The 23415-nt window shown below is 39.4% G+C and overlaps 2 protein-coding genes across 2 annotated transcripts in view; one reads left to right on the top strand and one right to left on the bottom strand.

Annotated features, from left to right (window-relative positions):
- Positions 1–54: 54 nt before the first annotated feature.
- LOC118556481 (DNA cross-link repair 1A protein-like) lies at positions 55–13100 on the bottom strand (the record flags this gene model as incomplete). Its single annotated transcript, XM_036142575.1, is given in 8 exon segments — positions 55–179; positions 639–794; positions 3546–3690; positions 3776–3920; positions 4734–4852; positions 7088–7221; positions 7891–9150; positions 12459–13100. Coding segments are annotated over 8 exon segments (2373 nt in total). The 5' UTR covers positions 12823–13100.
- Positions 13101–13428: 328 nt separating this feature from the next.
- The window catches only part of nhlrc2 (NHL repeat containing 2), a 35217-nt gene continuing 25230 nt past the window's right edge, over positions 13429–23415 (top strand). The window contains exons 1-2 of the mRNA XM_036141826.1: positions 13429–13607; positions 18173–18325. Coding sequence (XP_035997719.1) covers positions 13445–13607; positions 18173–18325 — 316 coding nt within the window. The 5' untranslated portion in view covers positions 13429–13444. The remainder of the gene's footprint in view (positions 13608–18172; positions 18326–23415) is intronic.

The raw sequence follows: 23415 nt of genomic DNA, 5'->3' as shown, positions 1-23415 counted from the left end.
TATGAATGGAAAAAAAAAAACGTGAACCATCTCCATTACCATAAACAGAGATGGTGCCACTAATCTGTGGCTGGATGTCTTCCACCGACTCCACCTGCTCGCTAAAGGTCCAGCCGGTGGGCTTGAAGGCTACCAGCCGATCGTACTGTGCTGAGAAGCGTGCCAGGTGCTGCTGCAGTCTGCAGAGAAGATGATTGAAAAGGAAAAAAGAAAGGATTTTAAATGTATGTTTAGGCTGAGAAGCAGTATTATTGCAAACATAAGCTCTGCATTATAGCAGCTCTTGCTGATGACACATTAAAGCCAAACCTACTGCATTTATGTCCCCATTAGCTGGTGTTTCTGCGCCCAGTCATTGTGTGGAATATACCCAACTCGGGGGATAATAAAAATCTCACTAGAAAACAATGTTTTTTTTGCCGCTAATGATAATTTTCAAACTGTATGATGACTTTGATCATCACTGCAGTCTCATTACAGCCTTTAACATTAGTATAGAAAACAGAATAAAGTAATAGCTGCTTTTCCAAATAGACTACAGATCCTAAATCAGGAGCAATGGAAGGGCCATCGTGGAAATTAAAACTAAATGATCTTTAACATCATGTAATAAAAATCTTAAGCCCAGCTGCACCCACAATTAAAGGAGAGCTGCATCATGGGAAGCACGTGAACCTGGGCCGCCTTCCAGTCGGTGGTTATGCGCTCCTTGATTTGCTGAGACTCCAGGCAGCACATGGTGTTGTATTTGTCCCTGGAGAGGCACACTTTTGACCCCAGGACCTCTGCCAGAGCTGCAAATAAAAAGAAAAACAGAAAAAAAAAAAAATGTTGTGTAAGCACCAGTTTGTACCTTACATCACCTTCGCTGCAACACACTGCCCATGGACCTCACTTAAGATAAAGCATCCATGCCTTCTGAGCATTCATGTTACAACCAAGAAACTTAGGATTTTATGCAACAGACTAACAAAGAAGTGCGTGTTTGTTAAGTGTACAGAAAAACAACACCGGGTTAAAAAAAAAATCCATTAAAAAGGTCATTGATCCATTAAAAAGGTCAAATATTGTGACATTGAAAAGCAAAGATTAGTGCTCTGTTGACCAACGTTCATCTCGCTGCAAGTTTTCATCCCCTCCTCCTTATAAGACAACTTTCTCCACCTTAAAGAAAACAGCTCTCCTTCTATAGTTTATCTAAAACTTTAGTAAATGGAGCCTTTATCATTGTTCTGTTGTAATTTTCAAAGAAACATTTACCTTCTTGCAGTGGTTTTTAGCCTTCCAAGGTTTAGCTTTCGCTGTTCAGGTTCTAATAAAAACCTGGAGAAATTCCTTGCTGTTATTATCTGAATATTGACCAGAGTGTTTTTAATGTTTGTGATGTGGGCCGCCTGCTCTTTAAGCTGAAAAAAAAATAAAAAATCTATCCAAGGATTTTCATTTCTGTTCTATTTTTATGTTCAAACGATGGACTAAACAACGCTCAGCGAGATGCTTTTGATATTGTTGTGTATCCTACCCAAGCTTGTTCTTTACGATGCCGTTTGCTCACTAATGTTCTGTGAAAAACTTCTGTTGTCTTTACAAACTGGCTGCATTAAAAAAAAAAAAAAAAAAAAAGTACAACATTCATATTTTGATATAGTCAATTTTCTATATCTGCTGGTTCTGGTCCTTTAAGTTTTCTGAAGTTTACAGTCACGCTGCCATATTACAGGACATTTTAGAGCACTTCATGGTCCCAACCAAATATGGAGTGCATAAAAAAGGAACATTTTTCAGAAGCCTAATGTTTAAAATATGCTTTTTTTTTTAAATGTATTTACTGGCATTTAGTAGTTTTCTGAGACACAGAATTTTGAGTTTTCAATTGTCCGTAAGCAATAATATTCAAAACGCATTATACAAGGTTTGAATTTTTTTAATGGGTGACAAAAATATTGAACTTTTCCCCCAATATGTCTATTTTGGAGCAGTGCCTGCATAGTATACCGAGGTAAATTACACACAGGAGGTTTTCCTCTTAAAGGTTATAGCAGATTATATTCAAGGATCTCAAAGTAAAAAAAAGGTTTAATACAAATGCACACCACACTTAAGATTTCTATTTGTTAAAAACCTTCTGAACATCTTGTAAACATTTTTCCTTCCTCCATTTTGTTGCTTGTTTGTCACAAAGAATCTTAATGAAACATGTCAGAGTTTGTGGTTGTAACTTTCAAAGCTATTGGCTTGTTCTTTATAAACTTGTAAACCACAAATGGGCAATTTTCCCCGTCGCGTTAGACCATAGATACATTTACTGGGGTAAGGAAAAGCTTTATTTCAATAAAAACTCCCCACCGTTGCGTTTGCTCGTCATGCAGTGCTTTCTAAGGCCCTTAGGTAAAAAAAAAAAAAAAAATAATAATTCAGGTGCATTTCTATAGAAAACTGCAGCCGCCCATTATTATTTCCCCGCGTGTCAGCAGAGGACAGTCCGCCTCCTTGCGAGGACGGCTCATATTGAGTTATACTTTTGTTCAGAAACGGACAAAATCCTCAAATCCTGTGCGTCGCTTGGGTCGCCTTTCAATTTCGATGCAATAACCGGTGACCTTTTAGGGGATGGAAGCGATTCAGGGGCGATGTGGGGAAAAAACATAAATAAATAGCACACTCGTCTCCTTACGGTTGAGTTTAGATGAGATTACGTTTGTCCATCCAGAAGTTCATGTTGACGGCCAACAGCCATGCTTAAGTTACGACTAAGATTTAAAGTAATGTTCTAATGCAGGGGTGTCAAACTCATTTTGGTTGAGGGGCCGCATACAGCTGAATCTGATCTCAAGAGGGCCACACAAGTAAATTCATTGCAAGATTAAATAGAACTAATAAATGTGGACTTGTTGATTTTTATATCAAGTTAATTTCACTTTTAACACAATATATTATGAATAACCTCAGCGTTTTTAAGAAAAGTATGTGCAATTTCAACAATACTCTTACTCAGTTAAACATTTACTTGTGCATTATGCATAAGAACTGATCACAGTGATTATACAATGTTGAAAAACATTTATTCACATTTTTTGGAACTTAAAAACACTGTTCCTGCATGACAAAAAATACATCAAAACAGATAAAAATTAAGAAATGATTTGAATTCTTCCACACCTGAATCTTAATCTGCTAATTAAACACAGCGCCCCTCGTGGACAATATAGGAACTGCATAGTTTCAATTAAACAAAGTACAATGTTTTTTTTCAATAAGTGTTTTATCATTCTCTTCCTTTTATCTTGTCCACTTGGTGAAAGTCAAATCTGATGAGCTCTTTGTGGCATCTTATTGCCACATTGCCAGACAGGACACTGGGGGAAAAAAAAAAAAAAATCTTTATATAATGATAATGCATTTAGCCACAGGGCCGGACTAATTGTTCGGCGGGCCGGATCCGGCCTGCGGGCCCGTATGTTTGACACCCCTGTTCTAATGTATGTTCTTGGGTGGATTTATTCATCTTTTTGAGGTTTAAGAACAATATTGCATGGCACACGTACCTAGGAAGACCTTTTCTTCCCCACGGAGTACGAGCCACACACCACGAGGGTGCGCGGGTGGAGGGTCACCAACTCGAAGGCCGTGCTGGCGGCAAAGTTGATGACTCCTGCTGCCGGGGGAAGGTGTACTCCGGGCTGCAGTAAGCTGCAAAGAGGGGCCAGCATTCAAAGCGACCGCAAGTTTAAAACCATAAAAACAAAAAAAACAGCAAGAACATCCAGCGACTCACGTGGTGTCCAGGTAGAGAGTCTGAACCCGGCAGCCGAGCAGCTGAGGGTAAGTTTTCCATGGAGGGGTCGGCCCTGAAGTCACCGGTGTGGAGCACCGTCTGTCCATCGGGCAGGAAGAACAGCAGCATCGCAGCTCCTGGACAACTGGGGGACAGCAGGAACAAAAAGCTGAACTCAGGGGTTTTCCCCACAGCTTCCAGACTCAAACCTCACGCCCATATCTGAACACTGCAAAAACGGATCTAGAAATAAGTAAAATGTTCTTAAAATTTGTGTTTTTTGTCCTAGATTTGAGCAGGTAAATAAGATTATCTGCCAATGGAATGAGTATTTTGACCCCTAAAATAAGATAATTGGATATAATGCACTTGAAATAACACGGAGATAAATTGTTCCCATTTCAAGTGCAAAAACCTTATTCTATTGGCAGATCATCTTATTTACCTGCTCAAATCAAGGAAAAATACACACATTTTAAGAGCATTTTACTTATTTTAAGTTCCGTTTTTGTAGTGAATCGATCCAGAAGCTCACGATCGTTTTCATGCAGGTATTTCTACAGCTTTGGGTTACGGAGCCTGCACAGAATAATATGAGATGTTGTTTGGACGGACGGATGATGGACAAGCCAATGGAGAGATGGATGGACGGACATACGAATAGATGAACCGCTGCTCAAAATGTGGCTGGACTTCCAGACAAAACCGACGGATGAAGGGAGGAATGGATGGACAAAGAGATGGGAGGATAAAACAAACGGTGAAACGCACAAAGACGAAAAGGACTGAATGTCACTAGAGGAAAGAAGCACCAGGAAAACATGATTGGTCACACCTGCTGCCATCGTTGCAGTTTTCATGCATATTAAACGCACTTCAGTGCTTTCCTGACACCACACAGCACTAATCCTGGAAGAACGCAGCGTTTCCCCCCCCACCGACGTCACGGCGGACTCACTGGTTGGCGTCCAGGAGGATGACCCTGACTCCGTCTACCTCCACCTCGGTGTTCATGGGCAGGATGTGGACGTACTGCTCTGCCACCCTCAGCTTGCTCTTCACCAGGTTGCCTGTGATCTGACCAGGAAGAGACGGCCGTCAGTCAACTTAACCTACCGGTTACCTTTAAAACAATCAGGCAAATAAAAAAAAATAAAAACACTGATTCTATGAGCACGCCCAGATGTGGTCATCGTAAAGAGATAATCAACACTACGCAGCAGCTGGAAAAACAAGCCCAGCACCGTGTTGGAGCTGCTGTGAGGCGCCTGTCCAGCTGCGTTTAGTTAATCTAAACATTTTTTCTAGAAGTCTTGGTTAATTCAGATTTCATTTTAAAAACATAAGCATTAAGAGAAGAGCCTGTTCCTTGGTCAAATGTGCAGAAACATCGATTCCTGGTAGGATTGGCAACTTTTTTTTTTTTGGATGCAACCTTGCAACTCTTCTCAGATTGATGTGCAGCCACACCTACACGCTTCAGAAAAGGAAACCCCTGCATCCATAGTTGACTTTTACTTTGTATTAGGGCTGAACGATTTTGGAAAATAATCTAATTGCGACTTTTTTTCTTAATATTGCCATTTAATGCGATTTTTTCCCCAGTTTAATTTATCATGTCTTTTTAAACATATACAAACAACAAATCATTTTGTTTCCTCGCTGTGCAGATTAGTTGCTAAAAGACCCGCAGTATCTAAACTCAGAGCAGAAATGATTGCGTTCTGCCTACAATATATTTCAACCAAAATTGCAATTTTGACTTTTCTCTGCATTAACCACAAGCAACAAAAATGGCGCCTAAATAAAGACGTTTGTAAACAAGGACTATTTAAAACAAGAACTTTTAATGTTTCTATTAATCAAAATATTATTCAATGAAACAGCTTTTAATTTAATTAGACATCAATCCTTATTGAACATAAAGTGCAACCAACAAGTAAGTCTATGTATTAAACTGATTGACCTGTACTTAATGCTATGTATGATTATATAAACTCTAAAACAAGTAATAAAATTAGATTATCTCACTGCTGCAACTGTCTTCCCTTCCATGTGTAGGCAAACCCACTTTAAACATTTTACCAACACCTGATGGACGTCTCTAATTCCCCAATTGTTACATAGCCAAAAATTGCAGACGCTGCGATTTGGAAATTGCGTTTTTTTAAAAATCGCGATTATATTGAAAATGCGATTAATTGTTCAGCCCTATTTTGTATTAAACATCAAGGATGAACTTGGTCATATTGAATAATATGTTGTGTGTTTTGTACACTTAAGGTTAGATTAAAATCACTTCAGAACCTGGTAAAGACCAGGTTACTTGATTCATTTTGTCCTGATATATAAAACTCATAGAAGTGAAAGGAGGTCGCATTTAAAAATAAATAAATAAATAAAAAAGCCCTTTTTTCCCAGGGCTAGCTTCCTAAACGCTCAATCTCTGTGCCTTACCTTACAAAAATAAAACCTCAGTGGATCCTTAGGAAGCAGCGTCTGCTTAATTTTTCTGTTAAGCAGCCTCTACTGCCTTTAATATTCTCTTCCGTTAAAGGCTCACGCAACAAATCCACTCCGAACGTTAGTATTTTTATGCTTCTAAACAGATTATCAATTTCGTATTCAGCATAAAAATAAAATTAATCGGGTTTTCTTACCGCCGTCACGCATTAACTGGCGAAACACATGCACTGTGACTAAAGATAAAGTCCAACTGAGGACCGGATAAATTACATTTCTGGCATGTCATGCGGTTTTTCTGCATGACTAACTAGAGGAGAGGGAAAGAAAAAAAAAAGAAAAGAAAAGCTTTTTAAAATTTAATTGATTTCATTAACGATCACTTGTTGGCAAATTGGTATTCATTGCTGGCGACTGCAGGCCGATTTCTCATTACTCTGAGCGAATGCAGCGCAGGAGATAAAGAGCGGATCAAGTGCGTCTTTTATGAGCTTTGTGGAAGCTTTAATGCATTTATAGAAAAAAAAACAGACCGTTTTAGGAATTTACAATAATTTCTGTACAAACAACTGAAGCTTCATCAAAATCTTCCCAGAAAAATAAAATAAAAAAATACACCAAATGGTATTAGGACCACCTTCCCTCTTGCAGACAGGTCCAGCATAAAAGCTACGGCTTGAATTCAGTGACATAACAACGTGACTCACTGCTGCACAGCTGCGAATAGATTTAACCACTCAAAAAGAAAAATAATAATAATAAAAAAAAAAAAAAAAAACACAACAACAATCCAAGGTGTCAAGAGAGGTGAGCGGGAGGCGCCGTGAGCGCGGCCCACGCTGGACTCACCCTGTTACAGTAGATTGGAAATGTGGAGCTCTTGGTCAGGCCTCCGTAATGGTCCGAGTGGAAATGCGTCAGGAAGTAGGTGCTGATGCCCTGAATCTCTCCGTAACGAAACGCGTCGACAACAAACTTGGTACCTGAGAGCATTAAAGAGAAAATACGCGTTAAAAATAGCAACGTTTCACATTAAATGATTTTTTTTTTATACAGAAAAATGACATACAGTTAGATCTCAATGCATTAGAATATCCCTAAAAAGTCAGTTCATTGCAGTAATTAAATTAAAAAGTTCCACCCGTAGATTAGTTGCACACGGAGAGGATAAAGGGTTGTTGTCTGTCTCCAGCTACAGCCCCTCTGTGTACCGCACCAAGTCTGCCTCTTTGGTATGGGGTCCCTGGTTCAAATCCCGTTTGCATCAGGAAGAGCATCCTTGATTGCAGCACAGAATCGCTGGCTTCTACAGCTTCTGTGGCTCACCTTTATGCCAAGCGTTGACCCAGCAGCCCTTTGCATGATGCCGTAGAGCAGACCATTATATTCCAATATATTGGATATATTTAAATATCCATTATAATCCCATTTTGTTAAATTGGTCTTATGCAATACTGTGTCTGAAAAGCTGACTTTTAGGTCTGCGTTGGCTGTAAGAGCCAAAATAACCAGAGAATACACTAAATTATCCCTCTGAGTGTAAATGATCTACAGATTGTCAAGTTTTTTTTCCAGCTGTATTATTGGAGTAAACAAACTTTTTATAAGGACTTATGATTCATTGAGATGCACCTGTAAGCTCACTTACTGACCAGGAATCTTCTTGTAAAAAGGACAACGAGGCAGCTGCACTTCCCCGTCGCCGTCCGCTCTGCTCCACCTCCTTCTCCAGCGTCTGTTCCCGCCTCTGCCGGCTACGCCCGCCGAGCTCGAGTCGTCTGCGAGCCCCGCGGCCTGCGAGGCCTCTGCCGCCGGCTCGGCCTGGCCTCTCCCCCGTCCGTCTCCCCTTCGCCTCCCCCGGCCCGGGTTCTTACCGGACGCCGGCGCGGAGGAGGCGTCCGGCTTGTGTTGTCCGCTTTCGGTCTCCGTCGCCCTGAGCGGCTTGAGGCCGAAAAACACCCCGATGTCGGTCTGCTTCAGGCCGGGGGCTTGGCCCGCCTTGGCCTGGCCTTTCTGAGGAGGCATGGGTTGCTGTTTTGTCACAGAGGAGTCCTGCGACGTAGATACTGGAGGAGAGCGAGGTTTCTGACCGAGGCTTTCTCTCAGACGCTCTAAAACGATTCTCTGCGGCGACTGCAAGCCGCTGCTGCTGGTTTTACTGCCAGATGGAGACCGAGCCTCTGCATCTGCTCTGTTTGGGCCGGCCTGTTCATTAGTAGGTGCTAACGAAGAGACTGCATACAGCTGGGAGGAGGAGGAGGGATCGTTTGTTGGCGTTTTATGGTCCTCACAGTTATTGTCTATAAACTCGGCCAGGATTTCATCTTCGCTAGAGAAGCTGTCGCTGAACAGCATCACTGAGCGTTCGTGCTCTGACCCTCCGTTAGGAAAGAGAGACTTTCTGCAGTTATCGCCGACTTCTGGTTCTGCAGGGAGCTCAGACAGCGGAGAGTAGGAAATCCCATCATCATCCTCGTGAAAAGACTCCTCCTTAGCTGAGCTTGCCTGCGCTGCAGCGCTTTCCTTGACTGGAGTGGATGAAGTGTCCGTTTTACCTTGCGAGGCGCCCGCTGCCTTTTGGCCTTTATTACTTCTTAACCAGCCTTTCTTTTTCTTGAAGTCGTCCGGCCCGGGGGAGCGCAGCATCAGAAGGCCGTTTGCAGGCTCTGACGGAGGTGCTGCGGCGTGATTCTGTCGCGGGGAGGCGGGGGCGCGGCCCGGAGAGGGATCTGACGGGAAACTGACCGCCTCTTGGAAACGGCCGAGGGTCGCTTCCCCGCCGGCGTCGGTCTGCCGGGACAGACCGGGGGCTGCCGCGGCGCCGCTCGCACGGCTTTCGGCGAGAAGCGTGTGGTTGAACCTCTTGTAGTGGTTTGGAAGGGTGGAGGAACACCGGAGACCATCTGGACATTCTGGACAGAGAAGACAAAACCGGGCGGTCAGATCTGTCGGCTGGTCCAGACTGGACCAGGGAGTGTATTCACACCTGCACAAAACATCCAGGCCAAGTGGGGAAACAAACTCTGGTCCGTTTAAAGCGGACTGCTAGAAACACCCCCCCACTAACCAGAAACCAGTAACCCTGCAAGGACGGGCGGGTAAAACAACGGATAGAAAGTCATTTCAGGTTCTGTCACCGACTCCAAATCCCAAAGACAAAGAGCTAAACACTTGAGTTTCAAAGATAAATCATGTATATGCAATATACCAATCGAAATGCCTTTCTATGCCTTTTTTCTGTTTAGATAATAGAGAAATGGATGCATTTTGAGCGAAAAAAAAACATTTTCTATACATATATTTGATCATTGTTAGAGAAAATGATCAAATTAAATTAATTTTCACAGCTTAACATGGAGCCTGTAAAGTGTTACCTCTCCAAGTTAATCGCATTGAGTCACTGACCCTCATCCTGAGCACTTTGTGTTTGATAATAGACGATAAAGGAGCTCAGAAGGGCAAACACAATAAAATCACATAGGCCAAAGTCAGCTGTCCAACACAATTACATCAAGTGTGGGGGGAAAAAAAAAACACATTATCAGACATAGTTTTGTGTATTTTAGTACACAGTGGCGACTTTATGCAAAACTACCTCCATAACGACCCAGAGTGCATTTATGGCACGATCTGAAGCCAGGTCCTAAGTGAATGAAATGAAAACATTGCATGTCTAATGAATTGTCGAGCAGGTAAACTAGAGCTGTATAAATAACTATTCACATCTTTATTGCCATAGGGTTATATAAGGTTTTATGATCAAAGATTAGAGTATGACTAAAGTCTGTTTATTTGGCAACGCAAAACTTTTTTCTTTACCTTTTGTTATAGTACAACCACAAACTCCAACGTATTTTACTGGGATTCTACCTGATAAGCCATCACAAAGCAGCACATAAATGTGAAGTTAAGGGAGTTTCTTTTAGATGCATTTCCCATCCTTGCACTGGATTTGGCCGCTTCTTTCATGCAAGGTTGTGGGAGGGCCTGGTGCTTTACTCTAATTAGGGGAGACCAATTAACCAACCTGATGGTCTTTTTTTTTTCAACAACAAAAATGATTAAGCAGAGTTCACCAGTGTTTAAATTATTCTCTGTAATAAGTGCAGCTGTTCTGCTTCTGGCCTCAGAGGTTTGTTTGAGAACGTTGCAGAACAAACAGCATCATGAAGACCAAGGAACACAGGCACACAGATCAGGGATAATGTTGAGGAGAATAGGGCTGTGTTAAAAAAAAAAAAAATATATATATATATATATATATATATATATATATATATATATATATATATATATATATATATATTCCAATCCTGAATCGATTCTCATTTTAATTCCTAAAGACTGATTTAAATAACTGAGGATCAATTAAAAATTATTTTCTGCTGTCCCTACAGCCATTAACTACTGTCATTTTATGAATCAATATAATACTAGTATCAATAAATACAGTCTTGTAATTCATATAACAGCTAAAAAAATGCTTTTAATACGAGCCGTCCAATTTGAGATCGCATCGGATCGAAGATAATGGATTCTAAATCGTAAGAATCGGAATCGGATCGATTCTAGAGATATGAATCTACACCCAGCCCTAGTAGAGAAGTTTAAATCGGGGTTAGGTCATAAAGCAATAACCCCAGCCCAGAAAGAGTAAGACACAGCAGCAGAGATCCACAGCTCAGCTGGAAGAATCTGTAGACGGGACAACTATTGGTCACGCCCCACAAGTCTAGGCTTTATAGAAGAATGGAAAGAAGAAAGCAGTTCAGAAAGGAAGGTCATAATGAATCCTGTTTGAGACTGGAGCAGAGGGTTCAGCTTCCAGCTGGACGATTGTAAAAACACACCCAGAGCTACAGTGGATCAGAGCATACGCATGTGCATCAGTGGCCCAGTCAAAGCCCGAAGCTAAACCCCATTTGGGATATGTGGCAAGATTTGACAATCTCGGTTCACAAATACTCTGTGTTCAGCCTCATTGAGCTTGTTTTGCAAACTAGTTTTAGCAGACTGTAAACTGTTTAGCAGCTGCAACTGTATCCAGGGGTGGTTCTACAAAGTAGGGCTGGACGATAATTGAATATCAATATATTCCAAAAAAAGTAAAAAAAAAACAAAGCAACTGGACTTGTTTTCCGTAACAACTGGACTTGTTGTTACGGAACAACAAGTCCAGTTGTTACTGGACAACAAAGCAACTGGACTTGTTTTTGATCACCCTCATATGGGTGATCAAAACATCGCTCCTTTAACCCAAGCAAATAACAACCCTAACGACTCCTCGTTACAGAGGAGTGGACCAGTTTTGGTTCAATCTGCTGGCTTTATGTCTTTAATGACCGCCAATTACTAAGGGGTGGACCTGTTTCGGTTGAATTAGCATGTTATCTAAGCCATTACAAAGCCTTTGTTAGGCAATAGTATAAAGATTTTCTTTTCTTCTTTTTTAAACTTGTAGTTTTGGTAAAAAGTTAGTTGAATAAAGTTTGAATTCAGTGTTTGTGTGTGATGTATCTAAAAATAAGTCACTAATCAATAGCATAAAATGGCCAGGGCTGCACTTAAAATATATCTTTTCAATTTATTGATAATTATCGATATCGACCAATATGATTTCTATTGATTCTATTGATCTATATATATATATATATATATATATATATATATATATATATATAAAATATATATATATATATATATATAAATAAATATAAATATAAATATATATATATATAAATATATATATATGATTTCTATTGATTCTATTGATCTATATATATATATATATATATATAAATATATATATATATATATAAATAATAGAAATATAAATATATATACTAATATATATATATATATAAAATATATAAATATATCTAGATATATATATATATATATCTATATATATATATATATATATATCTATATATATATATATATATATATATATATATTTATTTATTTATATTTTTTTCCAGCCCTACTACAGAGCGCTGACTTAGAGGGGATCGAAGCAAACAAAAATATTTATTTATCTGGAGGGAAAAAAACAGAATAAAACGTGGGTTATTTCTCATCCATTTCATAACCAATATCTACTTCAGGTTGCTCTTTCGTATAAATTCCCAACACAATGCGTTGAGGTTTGTGGGCAGAATGTGAAGACGTCCAATATAAGTGAATACCGCAGATATGGACACTATATGGGGGTCTTTACCTCCGCATTTGTCCCTGGGGGTGTCGAGGCATTCGGCCACATGCCACCTCTGGGACTGCACGACCAGAATGCAGAAGGGCATCTGACAGATGGGGCAGTAGCGCCCAGATGTTGGCCCCTCGGCAGGAGGAGACGTGATGGGGGGTTCGCCGGATAACAAAACAGAAGCATCCCCTACAGCTGAGGGGTCTCCAGCCGCTTCTTGTTCTGTCTTTGGCCCGACAGAGAGAGGAGCGGCGTTCTTTGGCGTCTTCCTGGGGGCGCTTGTTCTCCTGCAAACGCGTGGCGATTTGCTGCTTTTTCTTTTCTTCTCGAGAGGTTTGTATTCCCAGATGTCATCCTCGGAGTCGTCCCTCTGTGACATTTGGACGGAGGAGCAACACACGCGGCGTCACCTCAAAACACGGGCTATTATTACACAAGAACTAACGTTTGGTAACATTCCTCCGCAGAAGCAAAACAAAAAAGTCACACTAAACCTGCCTGTGTTGGACAGTTTCCATAGATATGCTCCGTGCGCATGTCACTAAACGATAACTCGTTTTTAAAAAATAAAATAAAATACTAATTACGATTTAGAGGATGTTTTTCATGTGATTCGGTCATGTTCTGCTGCCTGTAACAGTTAGCTACCCTTACCGCCACAACACAACGAATCACGTGAATATAACCACAAGAAAAAGAGCCACACTTTCTACATTTTTCAACAACATTGAATTGCTTACCTATTTTTAGTATAACATCGGGAAAAAAATTCAACTGACATATATATTACTTAAAATCAGATGTCGATGTGAATTTCGATTAGAGAAAACTATTTTAAGGAGTAATGTATTTTATCCTTTCAGCGAAATCGGAAGTCTGAATCTACAAATGTACCCTCATTGGGCGGCTTTGGCCACGCGGCTGCTGTGATTGGTTATTGTCCCCTTCAGGAACCAGCGACGTCACCCGTCATCAAAGTTGTAGTTTGTTTTGGTGCAATCATGGCGTCCCACTGCAGCCTCTCTACGCTGTTTCCCATCCAGAGTCAGCTGGACAACGCTTTGGATGACGCTGCGACACAGCAAGAAAAAGAAGATCTTGTCTTGTCTTATTTGAAAAAGATAGACGAGAGAGAAGACCTGAAGATACCGGATTTTCAGACAGGTTAGATGACGTTGCAGCTTTAGCTTCCTTAGCAACTCTGCTCCCTTCAGAATAGTTTGACAAGAGTTTAACAACTAATTTCCCTTACAGTTTCTTAACGTTTTGATAAAATAAAAGCACCTTATTTTGAATTATTATTTACCTCCTCGTTTTGGCGTCCATTAACTACTTAGCTCACTCCTAAAGATGTTATAGTAGTAGCTTAAATAGCAGTTTTTAAGTTCCCTTAAATTCTGTCTTCTCAGTAATTTAAGAAAAGCAGCGACAAAAACTAAACTTTGACCAACCGTAGGACCACTTCTCTGTGTAGTTCTGACATTTGACGCCCATAGGTGCCTTGCAAAAGTATTCACACACTCCAAATTTTATATATAATATATTATGTGATAAATCGCCAGAGAAAAGTTTGAAAATAAATAAATAAAAATCTTTAATGTGTGGTATGAAAATGCATAATTCCCACTTTGCTTTGATGCCCCTAGTTGTCTGAAACTCTGGTCCAGTGACCTCTCTGCTTTAACAAACCTGACTCTTTTGCGAGGCACTGTAGCTGTAGTTTACTGCGGTCATGCTGTCTTCTAACATTTAGCAACATTTAGCATTTAGCAAGTCATGAAAAGGATGTTGCAACAAATTCAGCAAATTACCCAACTTTAAAGGTGCCATTGCATCACTGTATAAACCATTTCATGTTGATATTGCTACATATGTAAATTGTCCAAAGAATTGAATTTAAAAAAATAACATCAGCTTGTTGTTTTGTCAGGCCAGATCTCCCTCCTCAGAAAAAGGGTTGGGTATGGTAATAATATCCGGCTCAACCAAGTTGACTTCACTCTGATTGGCTACAACCATATTTGGAAAACCGGTGTGCTCTGATTGGAGAATATGAATTACGTTAAATGTTTTATGATCTGACCGTTTTTGAGCAAAGGGATAAAGCTGGCCCCTCCTGAGCAGGTCTTTATTTACTCACTTTTGATATTCACACAGCCTCATCTGTGCACAACAGAACATATTATACCCAAAACCTTGTTGTCATGGCCCCTTTAAGTAGATTTTTTGAATCTTCCTCGTCTGCCGTTTTTTTATCTGCTGTTCTGTAATGTAGAGTCACCACTTTCTCAAATAGGTTCTCAGATATGTTATATGCATGAAAGTGGTTGGAAATGCTTTTTATTTTTTGTGGAAGAGCTCCAAAAATATTAAAATGACTCAAACGTGGAAGATTAATAAAGGCATGTATTTTTTTTCCTTTTTGTGGGGGTTGGAACCAAAAGTCTTCAACCCCCTTCAGATTGCCTGCTGGTAAATAACAGTCAGTAGGGTGTTTAAATTAACAACAAAGCTCAATATTTTAGTTTTTTTATTATTCAACGGGAATTTTGTGTTTTTATTTACTGTATTTTTTGATGAATTTAGTTTCCAATCAAAGTCTACCTGTTGACTTTTTCACCCACAGTAGCCTTAGTTTTTCATACCAATTAAAGGAATAAACCAAAAATGAACAGCACATTGCCAGCATTTCTATCACACCAGCAGGTGGTGATCTTCAGCACCTAAGAGCCCCGCCATCTCTCAAGTACTTTAAGATAAGTTATTTTTTTCACCTAATTGACTTATTAGGGTTAGCAGATAGGGAGCATGACAGGATGGTAAAAATGTTTTGCTCTGACTGGTTTCACCAAGTGTAAAAGGGTGAAATAAGGGGACATTTTGGGTTGAATGCCCTTCAGCGTCGCTTGTTTTTTGTTGCTGTATGTGTTGAGCTAATTTTAGTGACTTTGGTAATACAAAGAAGAAAGAAAAGCCTTTGTTGGACGTGTTTCCCCCAGGTCCAACAAAGTCATAGAAAGGCTTAAATTTTAGCCTTTCAACATTAGGCTCTTAACATTAGGCATTTAAGTCTCAAATACACAAATTTACTACACAGAAATTAAATATAGTATCGTCTTTGAGTTGTATGTCTGTTAACTGTCCTACCAATGTTGTTTTTGGAACTTTATTGGAAATCTTTCAGATTTGTTGCGTTCCTTTCCTCCATGCGTTTACAGTTCTGGACAAAGAAGTAGTATTTTATTTGCTTTGACCAAAAAAAACCCAAAACAAAAACAAGTTCTGATTGAGCCTGTCGCTCTAAACATTGCCTTGGTGCCACATAACGGTGCATTAAAGGACAGCCTTGGAGTCCTGCAGTGTATAAACCTTTTTCTAATAACAAAATTCTACAAGGCCTATGATGAAGGGCAGAAAACGGTTCTTTGGTCCCATTCAGTCCTTCTTTTGAAAAGAGTCGCATGTGAGGCGTTATTGTTGAGTTATTATTGTTGCGTCCCGGCTCGTTTAAATCTCCCTCTCATCTGTCTGGCCTATTGTACCTCTAGACAATTCATGGGATGGCTTTGTGGTGTTCCTTAGAGCACAAGGCCCTGAGTCAGCTGTGAGGAAGACACTCGGATGTCCTCTGTTGGATTTGCTGGTACTGGAGCAACAATGGCCCCACTGATCAGGGGAATTTGTTGGACTCTTGAGAATTTTGGCTGCTCTCCTCTCATAACTTTGTGTTTTGAACTCAAAGAAAGAAGCTTAACTGTATGCAATGAGCCTCTCACCAGTTGCAGCTGAATGTTTTTATTCACCTTCCAAGCCCCTTATTTTTGGCCTATTTAATACAGATAGTATTTTTCCAAATACTAAATATTTGTATGCAAGGTTATTGAGCCTTCCTTTAGCTTTTTTAAATAAAATTTATTGGGGGGAGGGGGTTGGGGTAGGGGTCAGCGTTTACTACTATATAACTATCTGTCATTTTATGTAGTAAACGTTCGTTTTGAAACCGCAGGCCGAATGAGCTGAGGCTGACTACGTTTTGTAGGCACTAGGGATGTCCGATAATATCGCCGATATTATCATAATTGGATAATATCTGTCCATATCCTTATTGGTTCCCCCCTCCCCCCCTCAATTACGAAGAGCCGATATTATATTGCCTAGATTTAGGCGAGCGACGCTCGCTGATGACAGTATCTAGTGGGGTGTCACAGTGAAGGTGGGTTATGCTTAAATTTTGTGACTGGCATGATGGGAAATCAGTTTATATCGGTATCGGCTTATATCGGAATCGGAAAATCAGTGTTTGAAATATCGGCATATCAAATATCAGCAAAAAAGGCAATATCGTGCATCCCTAGTAGAAACCAAAGGTGTACAAAACCCTGACAGATTTAGTCAAAAAAAATTGTCATTCATCTATGAAGTGAGTCTGATAGAAAATTAGAAAGGCATCTCTCAAAAGATAATAAAACATTTTAGGAAGCTCCAAGTTTCATTGTCAGAAGGTTAATTTGGGACTGAGACTGGACCAATCCAAAATGTTAATATTACTTACAGTCAGAAGAAATAACACTTTGCTAAAATATTGTGTTAATAAAATGTAACTGTAAATTTTAAGCCTTTTTTGTGTTCAATTTTTATTTATTTATTTGAATTAGGGCAATGCACATTCATCAACATGTCAGCATAAAGCATCAATGTAAATATGCCAGAATTAGCACAACAGCTAATTTGCATCCGCTGTCCTAAGGTAGGTAAAAACAGTGAACATTAAACAAGACACTTCAGGAGAGAACAGAGTGGACACAAACAGATAAGATGCCAATAATACAATACAATACAATACAATACAACTGTAGCTTACAGCTAAATGTAAGGCTGGACGATAATCGAGTAACAATATATATCGATCGAAAGACATATAGATGATAGAAAAAAGGGTCAGTAAAAAGTTTAATAGAATAAAAGTTTTCCTTCCTTTTGCAATCGAGGCATTTAGGTTAATGTTACAGTCGTTACATCCTCCCAACCAATCACAAACCCAGACTCAGGAACCAAGCTCCGCCCCCTTCAAAGAGTTCCGAGAGCACGTGTTATTTTTGCTTTTTTTAAAACTTGCAGTTTTGGTAAAAAGTTTGTTGAATAAAGGGTTGAGCTTGAACTCAGTGTTTATGTGTTCTGTATCTAAAAATAAGTCGCTAAGCAACAGCATAAAATGGCCTGGGCTGCACTCACAATATATGTTTTTAATTTGTTGATACTTATAGCGATCAGAATGATTTCTATTTTATCAATAAGCATTTTATTCTGTATCATTCAGCCCTAGCTAAATGAAAACCCAAAATTTTGTTCCTCAGAAAATTACAATATTTCATGAAACCAATAAAAAAAGTTATGATCTAAATAATAAAGAAGAAGAGCCACGTTGACAGTGGACCAGTAGACAGCTGAATCCAAGCATATAACGGAAACCTGAGTAGAAGGAAAAAAGTGTCGTAGAAAACGGTGCACAAGCAACATCTTTGAGAGTTTTGTGACACAATTTACTTAAATTGTATTACAGAAATAAATTAACTTTTATGATGTGATATTTTAATTTCTCGCTATGTACCCGTGTGCTTTAAATGCCCAGTCCAAATATCTATATATATATATTTCGCTCAATATTAGCTAGCAGTCTAATAAATGAATCCAAAGGTAAAAGCTTGATTATTTGCTGTGACTTTCTCCAGGCTTGGAGTGGCTGAACACAGAGGAGCCCCTGTCGTTGAGCAAGGAGCTGGCTGGTAAAGTGGTGCTGCTGGACTTCTTCACTTACTGCTGCATCAACTGCATGCACATCCTCCCTGACCTGCACCAGCTGGAGAAGAGACACTCTGCCGAAGGTCTGTGCATGCTGCGCGTGTGTGTGCGTGCCCATGAAAACGGCCCATTAACGTGGTTGCCTCTTTGCAGTGATTGTGACGGTAAAATAAGGTAGAAGGTAACCGTGGCAACAAGCATATTTGGGGGTGGGGGTCCAATTTTTGCAGACAAAAGATGACAAAACGCATTACACTATCCACAAACAATATTGAATTGGGTCCTAATTAGGTGAATACTTGAACGATAACCAGATTAAATAGAAATCCATGTTATTTTTTTGTGTGTTGTTTGTATTCCAAAATATATATTTTACTCCACATCACAAAAAGAAGACAAATGTAAGTTTGCAGCATTCAACAACAGGCTACCACATTCTTTCTCTGATCGCAGATGTTTGAAAACTGTACACTAATAATATGATAGAGATTTTTTTTTGTGTGTTTTCATAGAGAAGATGTATATTAGGATTTCTGCCTTTTAGCCAATATCATTCACATTCTTAGTAAAATATAGCTAGTTATGTAAAAAAAAAAAAAAAGTGGTTATGTTTGTTTGTGCTTGTCACTATTTGGGACGAGCTGGCTGCCAAAGGTTCAAAATAAAGTAGTCAAAGTAAATTAAATAAAAAGTATTATCAGTAGCAGTGAAATCACAACCATAGCCTGCCTAATTTGAATACTGGTAATGCAATCAAATGTTTGTAGCTGAAATGGTCCAAAAATCAAATGAGATTAATAGTTGACTCATTAACATTTGACTCCTACCTAAAAAATTAAAAAAATAAATCTGGAATCTTGAAATGGAAAGTGTGTCAAAATCCTTAAAGCAAATGAAGTGCTGCTGCGTTGGACTGCATACCACAACACAGCAGAACATGTGTAAGCTCACTTAGGGAAGGGAAAGTGTAGTACAACCGTCTGCTTCTTCTCCAAGCGCAGGAAGGCCCTTATCTCAGCTGTTAAGAGACGGTAACCAAAAATAATTCCCAGCTGCAGTGGAAGTTACTGCAGTGCTCGTGCACAACTCCCAACACCGCTGTAGCTCATACTAGTGAACTTAAAATATGCGCTGCTTGTAAAGTTAAACCTGCTGCATCCTTTTGTGACATTGGTTTGAACCAAAAATGTAAATGTCCTGCAGCCTGAAAGTCCATAAAGATGGTTTAATTTTGTACTACAGGGTTGCCCCTTTTTTTAAGAAAATGTATTTCCAATTTAAATGGTTTTAACAATGTTTGGGTGACTATTAAGCCTTGTACAGATTGTAGCTCAGATCAAATTGGTTTGATTAAAAAAAAAACTGCTTAAATTGTGACAATATCTATGAAAGTATAAAAAAAATACTAGTAGACTTGTATTCTTCTCCTTTTTTTTGGACAAATAAAAGGCCTCAAATCTGAAAATATGGTATAATTTCACAATTTGTTTCCTTCTAAAACCCTCAAGTTTAATTCCTCTGTTTATCCCACATTTCTCTTTCTGTTTTGATATGAATCAGGGACAAAATGTACCCTGAAGCTCATTTGTCGAATTAAAATTTAAAACTGGGGGAAAAAAAATATTTCCCTGCATACGGAGACACGTTCATGTTATTGAAAATTAAATGTCAGTAAAGTATAATTCTGCTGTGTTCTTTAATTTATTTGTCGTAAATCCTGCAGAAACCTCATTCCAAAGATCATCTCGCTGCGCCTTTTTTTATAAATTGAGTTGTGAGCCTGGTGGCGCTCAGAGCACAGTGTCAGTGCTGCGCTTATCTTTGGCACTGATTCGGGTACATTTTGTTTGCAGCTCTGGTTGGTGAGGTGTGGGAGCCACCCAGTCCATTCACTCCCACAGTCCACTCACGCACCCTCCCATTGTCACTACAATCTGTTGCTGGTACTACGCTGTTTGGCAGAGGTTGTAAGGGACAGAAGTGAGTGGAGAGTGGGAGCCTGTGGAGCTGAAGGCTCAGGAAGTGGAAAGTCAGATCTATTTACGGTTATAAGTTATAATTTCTGTGATAAAGACCACGCTTAAGTCAACTAATATGAGTTTATAAATGGGTCCAGACCCATAAACTAAATGTACATTTCCATTTTTCATTCACACATTTGAGAGAACATATAGCAGTTTTGCACTATTTAAATTTTTTGCTGCATCCTATCAAGTTATGCATATGGCAGTTTTTAATGCAACTCCATGATAACCGTTTTTGCAGAAAATTATCCACATTTAAGGGCACGTGTCATCATTTTTAGTTTACTTACTTTGTGTTCATGCAAAACCTGCGTTCATCTCCAGGACCAAGACTGAAAATGATGTAAAAAGGGTTTGAAAGGGGGAGAAAAAAAAAAAAAAGCTCCAGCACCATGTAGCCGAAGTTGCTGAAGAGTGACGACGTTATTTTTTGGGAAGCCAAACTTGAGCACCAGTGCGTAACATAATGTTCACCCAGGAAGGAAGTTGTTATGACAAAGTCCCAGCAGCTTGAATTTTAGTTCTTAAAAGGAATATTTGTGTAAGGATTTATCCAGTAAGGATGAGGAAGTCTGGGTAAAGTCTGAGAGCTTTAACTTGAAGCTCTAATGGTCTGGCGGTCTGAAATTGATAAGAAGAGCATTTGTCACAGGCCCGGTGGGCATAATTCAACACAATGATGAAACGACTGCTTGCAAAAGAAACAAGAAAAACGCTTTAAATTCTGGAAGCGTTCAGGTCAGACGTTATATTTTCTGCACTGTTTCTGTTACGTTACTCAGACATCCCTTTAACAACTGTGCTGACAAAGTATCTGTTTTATAATAGCGAGGATAGATTATAAGTCTCACTTTTCTCCATGTAATTGGTCTGTTTTCTTTTTTGTTGTTGTTGTTGTTTTGTTTTTTTACTCTTGAGGCTTTAACCCTATTACAGTTAAATGGCTGTTAAAATATAATTTCAAGGACACAGTTTGTCACACAGCTGAAACTGGATAGGTCCACAGGGTTTCCCTCAGAAAATTGGGTAATCCTGGGTAATTGTCTTGGTGGTTAGCAGGAGGCACGCGCAGAACCGAGTAGTGGGGAAGGGGATGTGTTGCGAAGGAGGTTTAATTAACGGGGTACCCTAACTGGGTACGTTAGTGTGCGTCAAGCTAAAAACAGCTAACGCATTGGCTTATTTTGACCAGGAGGTTTTCTCACAAACAGGAACTTTACTGTCCCGTTTATGTTGCTCTCAAACGTTGAGGCATTTCAAGTAAACAAACAACGCTTAGCCTTTTGTGGGGGGGACTTGGGTCCATTTACAGATGATTTGACCTTAAAAGTAACACCAAACATTTAGTGGATGTAAAGAAAGTTAAAATACTGATATGCAATCAGACAGTAGCAGCAAGCTCTTCTTTATTTGGCTCAGACGGAGTAAAAAAATGTGCTGCTGCTAATGCTAATTAAAGTAGCTACACAGGCTGTCGGATTAATTGAAGATTTAATGTGATCAGTGGACATCAACAAATGTTTGTACTGACAGAGGACGATGAAAAGTTAAAAGCCTCTGCGGGAAGAAAGTAGGGCTGAACAATTAATCGCATTTTTAATATAATCGTGATTTCCAAGTTGCAGAGGTCAGCAAGTTTTGGCTATATAACAATTAGTGAATCAGACGCGTCCTTTAGGTGTTAGTAATAAGTTTAAAGTGGGTTTGCCTGCACATGGCAGGAAAGACAGTTGCAGCAGTGAGATTTAATTTTTATTACTTGTTTTAGAGTTTATATAATCATACATAGCATTAAAAACAGGTCAATCAGTTTAATACATAGACTTGTTTGTTGGTTGCATATGTTCAACAATGATCGATGTCCAAATCAACTAAAAGCTGATTTCTTGAATAATATTCTGATCAATAGAAACATTAAAAGTTCTTGTTTTAAATAGTCCTTGTTTACAAACATCCGTTTTTGTTGCTTGTGGTTAATGCAGAGAAAAGTCAAAATTGCAATTTTCGTTGAAATTAATCATAGGCAGAACGCAATAATTTCTGCACCGAGATTAGATGCTGTGGGTCTTTTAGCAACTAATCTGCACGGCGAGAAAACAAATTGATTTGTTGTTTGTATATGTTTAAAAAGACATAATAAATTAAACTGGGAGGGGGGGGAAATCGCATTAAATCGCAATATTAAGAAAAAAAATCGCAATTAGATTATTTTCCAAAATCGTTTAGCCCTAGAAGAAAGCGTGTTCTTACCCGACAGGCCGTAAGCTTACAAACACAAGCTGCTGCGTCTCAGTGGTCTGGCTGTTTACTCCCTGCTCAAGCTGTTGGGCCGAGCCGTAGCATGAACAAACTTTTGCGTTGTTGTTGTTGTTTTATAATCTTGGGGGGAAAAGTGTCAACAGAGTCTGTGTCTGGTTGGTCAGGAGAAATCTTTCCTCACTTCATCAAGGAAACGGTTAAAGGAGCATAGCGCAAGTTCCAGAGTTTTTGCACAAGTTTGCCCCCTCTGGCGACAAGTTGTAATGACACCATGTTGCATCAATCTTTTATTTAACTGATTTTCACCATTTAGATGGGGGGAAGCGATGCTAAATACAGATGCTTATAAAGAGACAAAGACTCTAAATGACGTCTGGGAATGTTTGATATTTTATCCTTGTGTTCTACTTGGCTCTAAAACAAAATACTTTTAGGAAATGCTGCTGCTGATGATGTGGATTTCACATGTCCTTACATATAGTACGGAAAGTTTTGAATGTGGAAAAACTGTACACAAAAGGAAACACGTTCCAGCACTGTCTGACACTCATTAAGAAGCAGGAAGGAAACCTGTTTTGTGCTGTTTGAAGTCTCTCCCATGTGAGTTTAAACTAGCATGAAAGCCGGCGCGGCAAAGTTTCAAATCATATCATGACCCTTGCTGTCTGCAAAACAAGTGTGTTGTTAACAGTTTTTGTGCTCTTCTGGGAAAAAATTATAACCATAAATATGTTGGTGAAGATTCTCAGTCATCCAGGTCATGGTCATTCCAAAAAAAAGTAAAAAACAAAACAACTTTTTTCCGAAGTTTGAAGACGTTTCGCTTCCTATCCAGGAAGCTTTCTCAATTCAAAAAGTCTGGAGTAATGTGCAGTACCAAGCTTTATACC

This window comes from Fundulus heteroclitus, chromosome 10 (assembly GCF_011125445.2).
Source record: "Fundulus heteroclitus isolate FHET01 chromosome 10, MU-UCD_Fhet_4.1, whole genome shotgun sequence".
Classification (NCBI taxonomy): domain Eukaryota; kingdom Metazoa; phylum Chordata; class Actinopteri; order Cyprinodontiformes; family Fundulidae; genus Fundulus; species Fundulus heteroclitus.
This window is presented reverse-complemented; position numbering and strand designations above follow the sequence as displayed.